The sequence below is a fragment of the Histomonas meleagridis genome (genome assembly GCF_020186115.1).
Source record: "Histomonas meleagridis strain 2922-C6/04-10x chromosome Unknown contig_72, whole genome shotgun sequence".
In the NCBI taxonomy this organism is placed as follows: Eukaryota; Parabasalia; order Tritrichomonadida; family Dientamoebidae; genus Histomonas; species Histomonas meleagridis.
Window position 1 is genome coordinate 46,132 of NW_027150914.1, and position 19,144 is coordinate 65,275.

General features: G+C 30.2%; 6 protein-coding genes across 6 annotated transcripts; 4 read left to right on the plus strand and 2 right to left on the minus strand.

Annotated features, from left to right (window-relative positions):
* Window positions 1-120: 120 nt before the first annotated feature.
* Window positions 121-1,185, plus strand: GO595_008779 (uncharacterized protein; the record flags this gene model as incomplete). The annotated part of the gene is made up of 1 exon (XM_067922391.1): window positions 121-1,185. One exon carries the CDS (start codon window positions 121-123, stop codon window positions 1,183-1,185), a length of 1,065 nt encoding a protein of 354 aa, XP_067771018.1.
* Window positions 1,186-4,007: 2,822 nt separating this feature from the next.
* GO595_008780 (uncharacterized protein) lies at window positions 4,008-5,603 on the minus strand (the record flags this gene model as incomplete). Its single annotated transcript, XM_067922392.1, has 1 exon — window positions 4,008-5,603. One exon carries the CDS (start codon window positions 5,601-5,603, stop codon window positions 4,008-4,010), a length of 1,596 nt encoding a protein of 531 aa, XP_067771019.1.
* A 101-nt stretch (window positions 5,604-5,704) lies between these two features.
* On the plus strand, window positions 5,705-7,447 carry GO595_008781 (uncharacterized protein; the record flags this gene model as incomplete). Its single annotated transcript, XM_067922393.1, has 1 exon — window positions 5,705-7,447. One exon carries the CDS (start codon window positions 5,705-5,707, stop codon window positions 7,445-7,447), a length of 1,743 nt encoding a protein of 580 aa, XP_067771020.1.
* Window positions 7,448-10,367: 2,920 nt separating this feature from the next.
* GO595_008782 (NACHT LRR and PYD domains-containing protein 12-like) lies at window positions 10,368-12,200 on the plus strand (the record flags this gene model as incomplete). Its single annotated transcript, XM_067922394.1, has 1 exon — window positions 10,368-12,200. One exon carries the CDS (start codon window positions 10,368-10,370, stop codon window positions 12,198-12,200), a length of 1,833 nt encoding a protein of 610 aa, XP_067771021.1.
* A 2,813-nt stretch (window positions 12,201-15,013) lies between these two features.
* GO595_008783 (branched-chain-amino-acid aminotransferase, cytosolic) lies at window positions 15,014-16,114 on the minus strand (the record flags this gene model as incomplete). The annotated part of the gene is made up of 1 exon (XM_067922395.1): window positions 15,014-16,114. One exon carries the CDS (start codon window positions 16,112-16,114, stop codon window positions 15,014-15,016), a length of 1,101 nt encoding a protein of 366 aa, XP_067771022.1.
* Window positions 16,115-16,464: 350 nt separating this feature from the next.
* On the plus strand, window positions 16,465-17,385 carry GO595_008784 (transcriptional regulator, Sir2 family protein; the record flags this gene model as incomplete). Its single annotated transcript, XM_067922396.1, has 1 exon — window positions 16,465-17,385. One exon carries the CDS (start codon window positions 16,465-16,467, stop codon window positions 17,383-17,385), a length of 921 nt encoding a protein of 306 aa, XP_067771023.1.
* Window positions 17,386-19,144: the final 1,759 nt, after the last annotated feature.

Consider the following 19,144-nt stretch of genomic DNA (forward strand, 5'->3'; position numbering starts at 1 on the left):
AATGGGATTTTATTTTCTATTGTTTCAGAAGAAAATTATTCCGAAGAAGCTTTAGGTTTTCTTCTCAAGATAATTAAAGACACAGCTATTTTCCTTCTGGGCGCTCATTTCGAAAACTTCATGTCCAAAAACATTGTCGCTGCTTTTCGTGAGCTATATGCTCGTTACATTGAATTATTTTTCGAACTTTGTGTAAAAGATTACAAATTCCTATTAATGCTCCCTCCGTATTATAAAAACTTTCCAGACATAACTGATAAGATTCCAGTCCAACCATTATTTGAACCAATTCAAAGCGATCAAGGAAAATTAATTATTGAATTTATTGTATTTCGTGATCATCAAATAGTTGCTTGTTACACTAATCCCTCAGCATCACCACTCGAACCAGGGGATGTTTTCCAGATATCACTTTTTGAACGTATGGAAACTCGAACGACAACATTTGATGAAAACGCGCCCATAGAAGAGCCCACAGCTGACTCCATTGTTCACAGGGGTGGCAATGTTCACTTTGACCATAACGTTGAGCGATGTTTTCTTTCCAAGATACAATATGGCAAAAGTCCATATGTTCTTATTTTTGTGACCAAAGAAGAGAAACCAACACCTGAGCTTACGCATAAGATCCATACCGTATCTAAAGACTTTTGTGCCAAACTTAATCGATATCTATCAGATAAGCATAAGCCGAAGCCATCGATTTATATGACTGGCATAGTTCATTACATTCTCGTCAACCGTAGTAATGGTACATATCGTGAGCCGGAGAACATTGATCCACCGAAATCGAACAACGATATTGAAGCCAGGCAATATTACTTATGCGAAAAGATAAAGCGAAATATGGTTTCGTTTGGACTTAAAGCGTTCCAAAGTCGTTACATTGCAGCGCTTCGGAATGAAATACATTTCCAATATACATATGAAATTGTTGTGCGAAACACAAAAGGTCAAAACGTTGTTTTGGATAAAAGCGTTTTAAGTAAGTACAACAGTTCTGGCGAAACAGAGTCATACACAAAGTTCATAAAGTATTTACAGGGAAAGCTAAATGATAACGGAGTAGAAGTATACGAATTGTACACTGCTTACTTAGGTGTGATGCCGGCAAAGGATGTGATTAAGGCAAACGCAATGCTGTTGGATAAAATAATAGAAGGCAAACATAAAAATAAGCAGTAAAAATCTATTTAGAGATTCCACTATTAATTTTTGCATAAATTATAATGTTGTGATTTTTTTTATGAAACTTAATTGTAGCATTCGTCTGATTTAGATTTTTATTTAAGCAAGAATTTTAATTATTGAGAAAAAATTGAAAGTTTAACATGAAAATGCTTTTCATTCAAATGTTGCCTATAAATATGTTATTAATTTTATTTTAAGTTCAAAATATAATTTTTATAATTCTATGATAAATAATAATTAATTATGGTTTAAGTATTTGATCCAGCAAAAATTCTTCATATTGTTTTGATTACAATAACAATAAAAAAAGAAATACACAAAAATTATTTTCCTAATGCAATTTTATAGTATTAATAATTATGTAATGTAAGTTCATCTATTTTCTTTCTATTGCGTTTATTCAAACAAAAAATTGATAGTATGAAATGATTTAGTTTTTTGATGAAAATTTACTTTTTATATTTTTTAATTCTTACATGTTCAATAAAAATAATTGCAACAAATGACAATATGTTTTTAACTTTTATCAAATAAAAATATAAAAATTATATAACAACAAACATTACATTTATTTAGTAATTTACCCATTCGATTCGCAATCTAAGATGATTAGCAAAAAACAAAACGATCAATGAAATTATCAGAAGTAGTATTAATAGTAATAACTCTATCATTGATCTCTTCTTTTCTAAATTCTCATTTTTCGTTTTCTTTACTTTCTTTATATAAACAGTTTTCTTTTTCCTTTTCGTTTTCTTATTTTTCTTAAATTCCACAATATTTATTGGCGTTTTGTCTTTTATTATTTTTTCTTCTCTATCAAATTCCTCTTTAATTAATCCAATTTTTTCTGGATCAAACAGTTTTAAATATGGAAAAATTATATAAAAAATTTCTCGCGCTTGTCCCCAATACATATATTTATTTTTTTCTTGGTGTTTTGTTTCGAATGCTTTAATTAATGCATTTCCAAATTCCTTAACAAGTTCATCCGTCAACAACATCTTTTTATTCATTACCTTAAACATGCTTAAAACGGAATTATGTAAAAATGAATTTGTTGGGAAATGGAAAAAATCATTTGAAAGTTTAGAAACAACTGCAGGAAAACCATTAAAAAGTTTTTTATTAGTTCGAAGCATCCGACACAAAATAAGAAGAGAATAATTCACAGATTCATTAAACTTTTCTGAGTTTAAAATAATGGAAACAAATTTAGATTTTCGCCTTGAAATAGAAAGTCGAACATTCTTCCATTCGACTTTGTGATTTTTAGAATGTGATTTGGCATGGAAATTTTGTACTAGAGAAAGACATTGTCTATCACATGTGTCTGTGGCAAAATCTATAAATTTACATATGAAATTATCTTTTGTTAAGGATGATATTACGTTGGATTCAAGGCCATTACTAAGACAAACTTGTAAAATCTTTTGAGAATTTGTGCTAAGTTTGGAACTTCCAATGATATTTTTACAAATAGTGTCAAAGAAATTAATATCGTGAATTATCGAAAGAAAATTTTTATCTTGTTCTTCTATCAGAGAAATCAAATAATCAGCTACAGTATCTAAATCACATTTTGAAAGTAGTTCTATATAAAATTCGGATTTATTATCAAATAATAAATTTGAATCGTTTTTATCATTTGGTAAGACGAACTGGATAATGTCGAAAAAGATGTCTTGCTTCGGAGGAGAGTAGTTTTTAATATTTTTAGGAAAATTTTTATAAAAATCAATAAATTTGGAATTCTTGAAAATTTTTTCTTTTATGTTTTGCTTTAAACTCTGCATTATCAAATAAAACGAAGCATATGCAGATCTTGGTATAACTTTTGTTTCAAAAATATAAGTGTAAATTTCATCAAATTTATTGACCAAAAAATTTTGCAATTTTTTATCATTTAATTTTAACCTTGGAACAAACGAAGGGTTTGTTAATATCTTTTCTATTTGTGGATCATTTTGGTTTATTAGATCGTTTAAATTGTTATTTTTCATCTTTTTTGATAAACGTAAGCAGCCACTCGAACAGTTAACTTCATAAAAAATGTGACATTTTTCTTCGACCCGCTGTTAATAAAATTTTTGAGTGCATTTTAATCGTACAATAAAAAAATCAAACGTTCTCCACTTATTATTATTCGTGCTCGTTCACTAAGCTCAGTTCATATATTCACTTTCTAACATAATGCTTCTTATTATTATAAATTGAAGGAATTACTGAACGTTCGAATAATGATTATACATCATCAATAAGTAATGAATGGGGAAATATATATCAGGAATAACATAATGAAATTTCTTCATTTGGACTTACCAAAACGGAATAATTGAAAATAAAACGTGTAATGGATTGTATAATGTTAACATTGTGAAAGAAGACATGAAGTCATTGATGATTGGCAAATTATTTTTTTTTCACATAAACTCTAACTTTTGTTACTTATTACCATCATCAAACATATTCCAAATTATTAAAACATATTTCAAATTATTCAAATGAATATTTTTTGCATTAACATTAATTCCTTTTTGTTCTCAAACATATTTCACAAGTTCAATATTTCCTGATTCTGAAGCAAATGGCAAAATATTTTTGGAATTTGATTATTTTGAAGAATTAAATATTTAAGGAGATAAAAATTTCCATTTCTTGCTGATTCGTTTATATTATCAGCATTAACAATTCCTTTATCTTCCAAAAATGCTAAAATTTCATAATTATCTTTTTTAACACATTTTGAAAAAACCTTCAACAAAAAAGTGTAACAAAACAATTTATCATATCAAAAAAGGTTTTTAACAAAATAATCAAAATGTATATCTTTTTTTCACCACTTCTTTTTTCTCTTCGTCGTCTTTCTTTTTCTGTTTCATTCTTGTTGTCTTCACGAAGTTGTTTGCCTTAACGTTCTTTATCGGTAACGTTTCCGCTTTTGATGTTGCTCTAATGTTTGCCAACTTTCTCATTGTTCTTGGCGTTGACACTGCCGGTCTATCTTCCAATGGCAATCTCATTTGAGTTCTCGCGGTCATACAACGGGATCTCATTACTGCAGTTGCCGGTCTTTTTTGTGTTAATGTTTTCTTTTCCATCATTTCCAACTTTTTTATTGCCATTATATACGGCTGAAGTTCACTTTCTTTCTTTAACTCTGCTTGTAACTTCATCTTATGTGCTAATCTTTTATGTGCCTCTAATTCTCTTTGATGCTTTCGTTCTAAACATGCATAAGCTCTTCGCATTGAAGCTTCAGCTTTCGCTTGTGCTTCGCGCGTTTCTTTTTTCTCGAGTTCTTCGCCTCGTTTTTTCATAGCTTTCGCGCCTTTGAAGTCGCCTGTCAATGCCATATTCTTTTCGACGCTCCGAATCTGTATCAAAATCGGCGATGGCTTATTAAATTCGTTTAATGATTTCGGATCATTCCATTCATCAGTAAATGTTTTTATTTCATTTTCTTGTTTCTCTTTAAGTTCTTTCTCTTGGTCGTCCATTTTTTGTTGTAACTCTTTAAGTCGATGATCCCATTCATCTTCCATATGTGAATATTCTTCACGAACTTCTTGTAGACGCGCGCGAGTAATTTGTTGCTCGTTTTGCGCATCCGTTTGCATAGTATAACTTTGTAATGATTTACGGATGTTGATAAGAGCGGTGTTAAGTTGGTCGCCTTTGTCATAGTCTTGTTTCTCAATGGCTTCGACTTTGCGACGTGATAAATGCTGCAAAAGTGGACGTCGCATATCTCGTGGAATTTGTTCGGCCTTTTTGCCACGTTTGGGGTGAATGAATTTGTTAAGTTCTCTGTCTAATTCTTCAATTGAATAACGTGGTGGTGGAGGTGCACGACGAATCGGTATTGGAGGTACATTGTCAGATACAACTAAACCTTCCTCAGTGGTGGGATTGGCTTCATCACTAGATGCTTCTTCATTTCCATTATCAGATGAATGATCAGAATCAGATTTATTGTTTTGCATTGGTTTCGGTTGTTCACCTGTGGTATTAGCGTGGTTAATAGGCATGACATTTTCTTTGCTTGAAGATGAAGAAGAGGATATATCTTTGGGTTTATCTGTTGTTAAGTCTTTGGATTCATTTTCATTTTCCTTATCAGATGAAATAGATGAAGCCTTGTCTTTTTGTTTGTCACTTGGTGAATTACTTTTATTAGTTAATTCATTGTTGGAAGATGACTTGCTAAGTTGCGTATTTTTTTCAGGTTCTAGTTGGTCATCATCGCTAATAATGTTAGAGATATTTTCACTAGCAGGAATAATTTGAGGAATTGAAATTTTTTGTTCTTCTTGATTTTTTGAAGATTTTGAGGACTTGCTACTTTTAGAATTACTTGATGAATCTGATTTGTTTTCTTTTTCATTTGTTTCAGGATTGCTTTGAATCATTCTTTCTTCTGATTACGTAACGTGTTTTCTGTTATAAAAAATCGACCGTTTATTAGAACATTTGTTGAAAATACATTTTTAACGGTCTCTTCAAAAAAGTAATGGATGCAACTACAAAACAACGCAAGAGCCCATTAAGATATATTATTCCAGTAATAGTTTTAATTCTTGCCATCATTCTCTACTTTATCCTTAGGAAACCAAAATTTGTTCGTCAGACTGGAACTTTTCCATTCATTTGGAATAGAGATTTAAACATTTCTGTACATAACTATCTCTCACGAGATCCTGCAAATCATGTTCTTATTGTTACTGGTCCATATAAAACAGGTAAATCACGACTTTTAGACATTCTTTCCAAGAAAATCATCAGCAATAAAGGACTTCCAATTAGTGTTCATGTTGAAAATACTAACACTGTTGAAGAGGTTGTTGATTCCATCAAAATATCAGCTATAAAAAGTCTTTCTTTATTATCAGAAGTTTTATCTCCCAGTGAAGTACAAAATCTTGGATCTCTTTCTGTTATCCCTAAGCCCAATCGAACTCTTTTCACTGATTTAAGTCTTTCACGTGCTTATCATCTCATTGAAGATGCTGCTGATTCTCTTCTTACTCAACCAGAAGACTTTCTTAACCTCATTTCCCGTTTCAACCCAATAGTTAAACCATATATCTTTGTATACCATGCTGATAAACTTCCAAAACTTAAAACAATTGATGGACGCAAACTTGGTTCACACATTTTTAATGTAACATATCATCGCCTCCTTAATCGTGCGCAATATTCCGAGTTTGTTCCCTTTGTTGTGGAGCTTACAAACTCTCTTCACAGTCTTAAATCTAAAAGACTTGGCGAAATGTTTGAGTTTGCATTTACTGCTCCAATCCAAAACACTTTAGAAAAGGTCCATGTGACTAATCGCTTATTTACGTCACAAGAAGCAGCGGAGATCATCAAAAAGTTCGGCGGACATGGCGGATCACTTGCATATGTATATGAAGAAATGCAAACATATGAAAGCTTCGAAGACTCAATGAAAATAGTCAAGGAAAAAATAGACTATGAGATGAATAAGTTGATGATAAAACCTGATCATCCAGTTTGGTACCAATTTTGTGTGTCCAAAGGTGAAGTTCCCTGGGTAAACATATCAAAAGTTAGAAACAACGCAAAAATTGTGGGAAAAATGATCCGAAGTGGTTATTTGGCGGTTAACGCGTCAAAAGTTGTATCGGTGGCAAATCCTGCAGTATTGGAATACATATGCGCTCATTCAAAGAAAGTAAGGCATATTGAGACACCAAAGCCAAAGCCAATTAAGAAGAAGCCCGTAAAGAATGTTGAACAAGCGATTGTAAATATTTCTAATTATGTCGAAGAAAATATTACAGAAACAAAGCCTTTGATAATTATCAATGAGACAATAGAAGAAGTTAACGAAACGATTCCAGCTAATGTAACTCTTGATGTCAACGTAACAAATCAAACAATTCCAATAGTTGAAAATCAAACAGAAGTAATCAATGTAACAACTCACAATGATACAGTTATCGATAATCAAACAATTACTGTACCTAATGTCACAATTGATGCTAATATATCAAATCAAACAATTTCAAATGAAACAATTCTTCCTGAATCAAATGTTACAGAAACAATTAACCAAACTGTTGTTAAAGAAGAAGTCGTAAATCAAACGACAGAACTCAACCAAACAAATACTAATAAAACATTGGATACAAATATCACAACTGATGCAAACGTCACAAGTGTGAATCAAACACAAAGCAACGAAACAAGCAAACTGAAGAAGCGCTCTTGGTTCGGACGTGGTAAGTAAACGTAAACTTGTATAACATGAATAAACCATTTCAATCACTTTTAGTATATTTTCTTTTGTTTCTGTTCCAACAGTGTCAAATTCGTTGTTTGGAATTATTGTTATAGTAAATATGTTCAACAAATTGAATAACAATTTTATGAACATATTAATGCATAAATGAATTTGTATGTTTTGCTGTGTGGTCATTGCTGGTGCAAAATGCATTTTGATAATATAAATAAAATATTTTGTATTATCGACAAAAAGCAAAAAAATAACATAAATTACTCGGATTGTCTTGCATATAGTTAATGTATATCATATAAAATTACGATTTGATTTGCAAATTGTTTGAATAATTTTCAACATTTTAATAACGGCTATGAATGATACTTTGGTTGGTTAAGTGTTTGTAATTCGTTTAAATGTGTTCAGGAGGATTAAAATTTGTTTTATTGCCAATCAAAATAATTTGGTGAGGTAATTTGATTTTTTTGTCGAGAACCTACGGTTATAAACAGAATTATTCAGTGGGTAATAGGAGTTTTGATACAAATTTTGTTTGAAAATTTTATGAAATATTTGATGATAATTTTCGTTAAAATGCTCTTTGGCCGCATCTACCGTTACATTTAAGCTGCAATAATGCCAACAAAATAAAAATTTTTATTCAATCAAAATTTGATATCAGAAAATTTGAATAGGATAAATTCGTTTATGTATTGAATTTTTGCTTTTCCGTAAGTGTTGTTTTCGAGTGAAATCAGCTGTTCTTTTCGTTATAGTTACTTTCCTACGAATGATTTTTAACTGTTTTAGCTGTTTATTATATGATAAAACAAGAAAAAATATATAATTTAATTATTGATAAATATTTGAAAAGTATATATAATTACCCATCATCCTGATTAAAGAAGGTTACATTGAAGCCCATGTTATTTGTTTTTTTGGAAAAAACATATAACAATTGATATGATGATATATGAATTGAAAGATCTGACAGAAAGTCATCTAATAGAACAATTAATTTGTGTTTGTCCTAAACCTATCAATCATTTAATTAGACCTGTGCTATAATTACATTGATTCATGAATTTTTGACATCTTTGTTGAATAATATATTGTTTTTTTGTCAAGGATTTTGTTGGCTTTGACTTAACATTATTAGCGCCTTTTAGTAGCCCATTTCGTTTTTTGAGTAATTGCATACATCGTGACAACCTAGTAAAAGGAACTGCTTTATGAGACGATTCCTAATCTATCGAAATTTTAAAGCGAAATTTACGGTTTTGCACAATTCAAACACAAATTTTCAGTGTATTCAATCCAATTTGGGGTAAATTTGAACTGGTTTCTCATTGGTTATGAAGTGGGCCCAAACATTGCAAGAACTCCAAGCTTTTGTAACAAGGGATAGCGCAACAACAAGGACAAAATTTATTGTGAAAATTCTTGCAATTCTTAACTTCACCAAAGAACATCCTGAATTGATCAATAAAACAGGAGGATCATGGATGGCAGATGGTAAGCATTTCATCACCAACTCACGAATTTTAAGTGAGCTCATGAAGTTAAAAGTTAACTCTATTAACACAAATTTTCGAGATCATGGATTTAGTATATTCCCAAATGGAACTGCACAGATGCGAACACAATTTCCAGGAATCCCAGACATAAGCCACTGGAAAATCCGTGTTCATTTAACGTTAGATTTTTCTTCACAAACAACACTCGAATGTGCAAATATTTTACCGACATCATTATGCCCATTACCTGCACAAAAAATTTCCTTTCCTTTTCCCATACCAAAAGAACTGATTAAGTCCTTCTTAAACACAGGTATTAATTGTGCACAAATACAAAATTCGTTATGCAAAATCTATACTTCATTTAAATCACTTAATCAAATCCATTTAAACCAACAGTTGTTTTCTAACCTGGTTATCTCACTTGCTAACACATGGAAATCGGAAATATGTGCAATTCCCGAAACATCATTAAATCTTTTTATTTCCTATTTAATAAACAAACAAACGATGACCATTACGGAAGAAATCAAAGAGCAGCTTAAGCGTAACTTGGTATATATCTTAGGAAATCAAGAATCAGATATTTTAACATTTGATACCTTTGTTGAGTTTTTCATACGCTATGGGTACAAAAATGATTTCCTTCAAACAATTAAAGAGTTATCATATTTCGACCAAAATGTTAATCAATCGAAAGCTAATTTCGTAAGTTGGTTTTCACCTATTTATAAACAAATTATTAACGTCAACGATTGGATGTTAAACCCTTCAACAGAAGTAGTGAACGCTTTTTCATTATATTATAAAAATGAAAAAGGAATCGTTTACACATATATTTATCATAACCCTTTTGATGATGATCAATCGAAACGTTACTTCGTATTGTTCGAAGATGGAATTAAATACGCCCAATCATTAGTGGAAATGTTGAAGAATGTTTTGAATTTGAAATTCGAATCTCAAAAACAAATAAACGATGAAGAAAGCCCAACGTACATAAGATTTGCTGATAAAATCGCTTTGCGCGGACAAAAGAAAACGGTGAAAGTTGAAGATCATTTCTTAAATGAAAGTGAAATACAAAGATTTCAATGGATTGAACACTTGGAGGAAAATCCGCTAATGTTTTAATAATGTTCAATAAATTATAGTAGTACAAACCCTAGAATTTGTTTTCTTTGAATTTGAATAAAATTTCATAATATCAATTTGATGATTTGTTTTGGGTTCATTGATCAGAAATGCGTTTTATTGTTGAAAAACATTGGGAAATGAATGAGAAAAAGGGTTTAATTTTAGTTTTATGAAGAATGAAATAGTTTAATGAGCAAAATCGTTAACGTACTTATTAATTGTGTGCAGAATAAACGTTCTTTTATGGGCTGACAAAGTTTGTTCTATTCGGAAGAATGGAAATTACTTCCCAAGAATTTGATCTTTCAAACCAATCATTTTGGGCAGCAGTCACATTTGAGCGAATTCAAAAAAGCCTAAATCCGAATCTAGTTTTAATTAATCTTTCTACAAATCATGTTAATTATGAATCAGCAGAACTTTTATCAAACTTAATGATAGAGAGCAAGACTTTACTTTACTTAAATCTTACAGAAACCCATTTAGTTAGGCGCTCTTCTGATATAATTTTTGAAGCTCTTGGAGATTCATCAATTCTTGAATTTTATGCAGATGATAATATTTTTTACGACGAAAGTTGTCAAAAGCTTGGTGAGTCATTACAGAAAAATCCACCTCTTCAACTCTTAAGCTTGTGTGGATGCGACATTTCATCAAAAGGGTGCATTTCAATTGTAAAAGGAATTTCAAAGGATTCAAAAATAACCGATTTACGGTTAGAGTCAAATTCTTTATTTGATTATGGGGCAACAGAAGTTGCAAATATTATACCAGCATCAAACTTAACCTTACTCAGTATCGCTGACAATGAAATATGGAGTGAAGGGACAAATAATATCATTAAAGCTGTTCGAGGTAGTACTATCACTGCATTAGATTTAAGTTATAACGTGGTTGACTTAAAAAACCTCACTAGCTTGTTGGTAGATTTTGATAACATACAAGCCATTAGTATCAGTGGATGTAAAGTTTCTGAAAAAGATTTTCCAACTTTTATTTCGTCACTTCCAAAAACAAAATTAAGAACTCTTATCTTGGAAAGCCTTAATTTCCAACCTATTCCAATCTCTTGGCCCGAAGTTCCTGATACCTTATGGACAACATATTTTGATATCTTTTTATCATCTTTATCAGAATTCCAAACGATAGAAGATCTTCGACTTGGCTTTATGAATCTAGATCAACTTTATAAAGTCAAGTCAACTCTTGAAAGACTTCGCCAAGAACCTTTAACAATTAGTTTTAAAGATTTTGGTCGAACTAATGATTGTTGGATATATCATTTTCCTGAATCCACGTATGAAAGTCCAGATACCATTATGCAATGGCGCGATAGCATCACAGTGCACAACGCGTTCTTCATCGGCCACATCATCAATCACACCACCGCATCAAATAACCGTCAAATTGAAATTTTGAATTTGAGTCAGTGTCAAATTGACGATGAAATTTTATCCAAAATCATCAACAGCATCGACGGCCATAACCTTAAGAGCATCGATTTAAGTGATAATAATGGCATTACTGATGAATCCGTCGAATATCTTCTTCAATATATCTCTCAATCGCAACTTGAATCAATTAATCTTTATGAAACAAAAATCACAGATTCAGGCTATGACCGCATTTTCTCTCTTCCACTTCTCCCTCTTAAGAACATTTCTCTCTCATTTGAAACACATCAATTAAATGAAGATCAACATCATCAATTTTTTAGTAGCATCGCATCACTCTTACGAACGCAAGAATGTGTTCTCGAGGACTTACGGATGACGGGCTATATCACTCCAGTTGACGCCAAAGAAATTGTCGAATCGTTACACGAGAACACAAGTTTGAGGCATTTGGAAATCGACAGTTTGCACTGCGAGAAGTACGAAAACCCCGATCCAGTGATAGATCCGAACATACAGAGCCTCTACGACGACTTCACCGAAGCGCTTGCGGATGCAGTGATGGGCGAAGGCACTTCATGCAGACTATGCTCACTCGTGTACCCGCTGCTGACTGAGGTATATGTGTTCAGCGAACGAGGAATGAAAATATTCGCTGACATTGAGGATAAGCTGAAAGAAAATATGGAAATGTATGGGAAGGATAATGAGTGAGCGCGTTTTCTCTGTTTGGAATGGTATTTTTATTAATAAAAATCATTTTTTTATGCAGTGAATGAATCATTTCGGAATTGTAATTATTGTTTGGGTTTGAGAACAGTACAAAAGAAATCAAAAAAACATAAACATCTGAACGAAATACAGCATTTTTCAGGAGGTTAACGATTAGTAAAAGTGTGTAATACCTTTTTATTTATGTGTGGACAAATTCAACTAAACATCTGCTGAATGCGTCCTAGGCACTAAGTATGTATTATCAAAGCTGTTGGCAAGAACATCGCTAACAGGAGCGTATTTTGCATCTAATAACGACCAGCTCACCTCATGTTTGTAATATTTTCTATTATTTTTGAAAACTATAATTTTTACATGCATTTTTTTTTATAAAATATATTATTTTTCATTATTTTTTTTTTATTTTTTAAAAAATCATATCAATGATTATATCAAACTACACATGATCATTCGTTTCTTTAAAATAACAAAAAAAAATTGATAAATGATAATAAATTGGTAGCATAATAGAACACTTGAAGCAGGGAGCCTTCTCTTAAGTTATTCGATATATTTGAATTTTTAAATAATTAAATGATAAAGCTTATTAAACAATTCAAAAGAAAAATATCTTTACTAAAGACTGTTTAGTATAAATATAAACAAGATAAATAAATATCTTGAGCACTAATCTTAATTCCTTTTTGTTCAAGAAGTAATTTAGCTATTTCTGTATGACCATTTTGAGATGCTAAAATGAGTGCTGTTTTAAATAATTTAAATAATTTCCAAATATTATTTTGAAATATTAAATTATCAAAACAAATTCTAAATAAAACAAATAAATATCTTTAGCATTAATATCAATTCCTTCTTGTTCAAGAAGTAATTTAACTACTTCTAAATTACCACTTATAGATGCCTTCATAAGCGCTGTTTGAAATATTACACATGATCTAGAAATATTATTTTGAAACAAGAAATTATTAAAATAAATATCAAATAAAACAAATGAATATCTTTAGCATTAATATTGAGTCCTTCTTGTTCAAGAAGTAATTTAACTATTTCTATTTCACCATTTTCAGATGCGAAAATAAGTGCTGTATCATCTAATTAAAACAATTTCCAAATATTATGTTGAAATATCAAATGATTAGTTTAAATTTCAAACTAAACAAATGAATATCTTTAGCATTAATATCAATTCCATGTTTTAAAAAGTGTTTAAATAATTGTACATGATTATTCTTTGATGCCCAAAAAAATGTTTTTTCAAAAAATTCAGAAAAATTTCAAATAAATATTAATCACATACAATCATATAATTTAACATCTTCATTTTCAATCTTAATTCCTTTTTGTTTAATAAGCCATTTTACTACTATAGGGTTTCCATTATTAAGCAGATCAAAAAAAAGTTCGTTTTTGATAAGTTTTCCTTCAAAAAATAAATGTATAAATGGAAGATTATTAAAACTTATTACTGCAGCTTGAAGTGAAAGACTTAATTTTGATAAACCTTCTTTCGCTAGAAACGATAAAATTTCATAGTTGATGTATTTTAAACATTGTATTCCTAATTTATTTAAATCTTTATCAATGATGAAGTATTTTCTTTCTACAAATCTTTGGTTTCTTTCATCATAAAAATAATAAAAAACGTCATTTCGATGAAATTGAATTGCTGTTTCTAATACATTGCTAATTGTCGAATTATTTTGTATGCATAAATGGATAATTTCTAAATTTCCGCCTGCAATTGCATATTTTAATGTATTTTCAACATTTGATCCATTAATTAATAAAAACTTAAAACATTTAATTGATTTAAAAAATGCTGCATAATCAATTAATGAAACATTTTTATGATTAACAAATGAACTTTTTTCAGAAGGTGATGGTTCAATTGTTTGATTAAAATCAAATTTATTTTGTGCTGACATTTCTTGTAATTCTTCAATATTATCATTTCGAAGAATCTCCAATATATGATTTTCTTTTTGATTTTCTTGGTTTTCTTTATTTACAATTCTTTTCACATAATAAAAAAGATTTGAAGGTATCATTTTTTGTTTGTTCATTTCGTTAAGAAGACATTCTGATTCATTTGTCTTTATTTGGTAAAGATAAATAGTTAACACATTAAGCAATTTTGAAAAACTTAAATTTTTTGTGTTTGATAACAAATTTAAAAATAAAATGTATAGACTTGCATCTTTATTTTGTGTAGAATAAGACATATAAATACACTGTGTGATATAAAACTCATAAAGTAGAGAACATTTTGGCTGAACTTCTAATACTTTTGAAACTTTGTGAGAAATTATTTCGAGATTATTTTCATTTAATTCTAAAAACAACTTTTCAATTTTAATCGCTTCATCAGGAACAAGCTGTAAAACTAATGGGCTTGGTGGTGGTGGTGGCGGAGGAATATCCATAAAAAGTATTTTAGTGAATTCACTAAAAAGGCATTTTTGATTTCAGATAGAAATCTGGCATTTTTGATTTCAAATAGAAATGGCTTAGGTGAAGTAAAAAACTGACGCTTTAAACAAAAAATCCAAATTTCTTATCATTTGTCCTATAAAATTCGATATAAATATGAATATAACAATATGTAATGTATGTTGATGCAAATATTTTGTATAAACTCAAATAACATATTTGGAATAAAGATAAATTTGTTTTAAATATGGGGAACGTTAAGTCACTTCATGTTTTCAAAAACAATGAAACGATCATAAACAATTCAATTTTACAGTGCTCAAAACGAGTTTTACTCTTCTTATTCTAGTAAACTTAATTATTTAAATAAGCACAGACCATTTATGATTCACAACACCATATTGTATGTTGCGAAGTTTATCATAAATCATATGAGCAAATGGCCCAATTGTTGCATTTGGATTATCCAAATCCACTGGGATATCATAACATTTATCGTTATAGATAATCTTATTTACAGGTGAAATAATTGCAGCAGTTCCAGTACCAAATACTTCAAGTACTCTCTTTTCATTTAGCGCCTTAATTAAGTCACCTATTTTCCATTCTTCTTCGCTAACTTTTATGTCCTTTTCCATACGCGCCAACTCCAGAACTGAATCCCTTGTAACACCTGGAAGAATGAGATGTTTCGAAACCGGTGCTGTTACGAGTTCCTTTTCACCATTTTCGTTTATCCAAACTCCCATAATGTTCATCGATCCGACTTCTGTAATATATTCTTCTTTCCCATACAACCAAAGCACTTGCTGGCAATTCTTTTCATGCGCAATTTCTCCAGGCATAACAGTTATACCATAGTTTGGTGCGACTTTGAAGTTACCTGTACCTCCTGGCCAAGCGCGACAATACTCATTGCATGCCCAGAGCGAAATTGGCTTGAAACCTGTTGTGTAATAATGCCCGACAGGAGATAAGATGATGTACAGAAGGCATTGGTCGCATTTCTTCAGTCCAAGTGATGGCGTTGTCCCAATCATTGTTGGGCGAATGTAAAGCGAGTATCCTTCTTCATATGGAACCCAACGTTCATCAACGCGCACAAGTTCAATAATGCACTTCATTAATTCGTCAGGATCAGGCGCTGGAAGAGCCATTCGTTTCGCGCTGTTAGCAAAGCGAACGCAATTCATGTCAGGTCGGAAAAGACGGACTTTGCCTTGCAAATCACGAAACGCTTTTAGACCCTCAAAGATTCCAGTGCCATAGTGGAAAATTGAAGCTTGCGGAGGTAAAGAAATGTTTGAAAATGGTACTATTTTTATTGATTTCCACTCGTGGTCGTATGTGGCAATGAGCATATGATCAGTGAAAATTGAACCAAATGGAACACCGTGGAGATCGGGAATAGGCTTCTTTTCGTTGGTTATTTCTTTTTCGAGACGATTAAAAAGAAACGACATCAAAAAAAATGTTTCAGGTGAATAAAATATAATTTTTTGCCGTTGAAATAAAATTTTCTTTTTCGCTTTAGACATGTCTAATCAGATTGATTTAATTTAAATGTTCTGAATTATTATTATATCTTCTTATAGTCTAATGATATATTCAGAATTACATGAAGTTGTATTTTGCTAACAAATAAATAATATTTACTATCTTTATTACTTATTGTACATATAACACAAAATATTCATGAGTATTAAACACTTGTATACTTCTCATACACGAAATGATCAAAAGTTTAGAAACGCCGAATAATTTCCATACAAAATAACCGATTTTTATATCTTTGGTAACAAAGCAAACATTCATGTTTAATTACACCAAAGTCTCTCCAAAAATGACTCACCCAATGAAACCAAAACTTATCAAAGGGTTGAGTTCGTTAGATTTTGATGGTCTTATTTCTTATATCAAAAATGGATTTGCTCAAAATACTGTTTTTCTAACAGGCGCTGGTGCTTCTGTTGCCGCAGGAATCCCTGACTTTAGGTCACCTGGCACAGGCGTTTATTCAAATCTTGAAAAATATAATTTGCCATATCCCGAAGCACCATTCTCTATTGATTATTTTGACAATAATCCAGCACCGTTTTTTGAAATTAAGCAACCTTTTCTTAGTGGAGACTTTAAACCCGTTGCACCACATTACATGGCAACATTATTTGACAGGCATGATCTTCTTTTACGACTTTACACGCAAAATGTAGATGGCCTCGATCGGAAAGCAGGAGTTTCTGAAGATAAATTAGTTGAATGTCATGGAACTTATTCCACCAATACATGTCGAAATTGTGGCGATAAATCTAAACACGAAGATTACCTCGAAGAGTTCAAGACAGGCAAAGTTGTTTATTGCAAAAAATGTGGGATAGGGGTTGTTAAACCTGATTCCGTATTATTTGGTGAATCACTTCCAAAGCGATTTTATCATCTTTATCCAAATGACTTTGCATCTGCGGACCTTCTTATTGTTATTGGTACGTCACTGAAAGTTACTCCATGCTCATTACTTCCTGGATATTGTCGAAAAGATTGTCTTCGAGTTTTGATTAATAAAGAACCTGTTGCGACATATGAAGAAAAAGTCAGCGTCGACGAAAGACGAAATGTTTTGGTCGATTTAGCTGAGAATAGTCATAAAGAACTGTTTAAGTTCGGTCATGTTACAAATCGAAGAGATATTTTCCCTTCAGGGCGATTGCGAAGAAATATGCAAACAAATAATTGATGCTTTAGGATGGACTGACGAATTTAATGAAATTCATTTGTAAATAATTTAATTGATTATCAAAAAGTGTAATAAAAAGACTTCATTTTCATTATTGATTGATGATACAAATTTCCTATAAAACATATTTTTCAAAATTTTTTATTTGATGATTATTTTCTTTTTCTTCAAATCTAAATTATCCTCGTGTGTTTGAAACAAATCTAATTAGATTGCCCACTTTGTCATCACTTTATTGGGATCGCGTTTTATAGCAATTTCTTTTAATTATCTCCTTTTTCATTTAGTAATTTAACTATTTCTGTATAACCATTATAAGATGCTAATATAAGTGCTGTATCAAATAGTTTAAATGATTTCCAAATATTATTTTGAAATATTAAATTATTCAAAGAAATTCTAAATAAAACAAATAAATATCTTTAGCATTAATATCAATTCCTTCTTGTTCAAGAAGTAACTTAACTATTTCTGTATGACCATAATAAGATGCTAACATAAGTGCTGTCCAAAATAATTTAAATAATTTCCAAATATTATTTTGAAATTTTAAATTATTAAAATAAATTCTAAATAAAACAAATAAATACCTTTTGCATTAATATCAATTCCTTTTTGTTCAAGAAGTAATTTAACTATTTCTGTACAACCAGTTGAAGATGCCCAAATAAGTGCTGTATAAAATCATTATAATAATTTCCAAATATTATTTTGAAATTCCAAATTATCAAAACAAATATCAAACAAAACAGCTAAAGATTTTGAACATTAATATCAATTCCTTTTTGTTCAAGAAGTAATTTAACTATTTCTACATGACTATTCCAAGATGCAAAAATAAGTGCTGAACTATTTAATTTAAATAATTTCCAAATATTATTTTAAAATCGAAAATTATTAAAATAAATTTCAAATAAAATAAAAAAATATTTTTAGCATTAATATCAATTCCTTTTTGTTCAAGAAGATATTTAACTATTTCTGTATGACCTTTAACAGATGCTTTCATAAGTGCTGTTTCAAATATTTTAAATAATTTCCAAATAGTATTTTGAAATATCAAATTATTAAATTAAATTTCAATTAAAACAAATGAATATCTTCAGCATTAATATCAGTTCCTTCTTGATCTAAAATGTATTTTACAAGTTCAATATTTCCTGATTTAGATGAATAACCTAAAATATCTTTTGGCGTGTGATGCTCTTTCATAAAATATTTTGTGAGATATATATTTCCAATTCTTGCAGCTGCATTAATAATATCATCGTTAATCTCCATTCCTTCTTTTTGCAAATATGTAAAGAGTTCATAGTTGTTCCATTTGATACATTTCTTTCCTAAAAATCCCAAATTTTTGATATCTTCTAATTTGTTTTCATAAAGATATTTAAAGATATCATTTCGATGAAATTTAATTGCTGTTTCATATGCATTTTTAAATGATGAATGATTTTGTTCACATAAATGAATAATTTCAATGTTTCCACCTGCAATTGCATATTTACCTGTGTTTTCTACATTTGCACCATTCATAAGTAAATATTTAAAACATTTAATTGAAGAAAAAAATGCTGCATATTCAATTAATGTAATCCGATATTGATTAATAAAATCACATCTTTCATAAACTGATGGTTCAATTATTTGATTAAAATCAAAATCATTTTGTGATGATATTTCTTGAAGTTTTTCAATTTCATCGTTTCGAATTATTTTTGTTATTTCATTTGGATTATGTCCTTCTTCAATATATTTC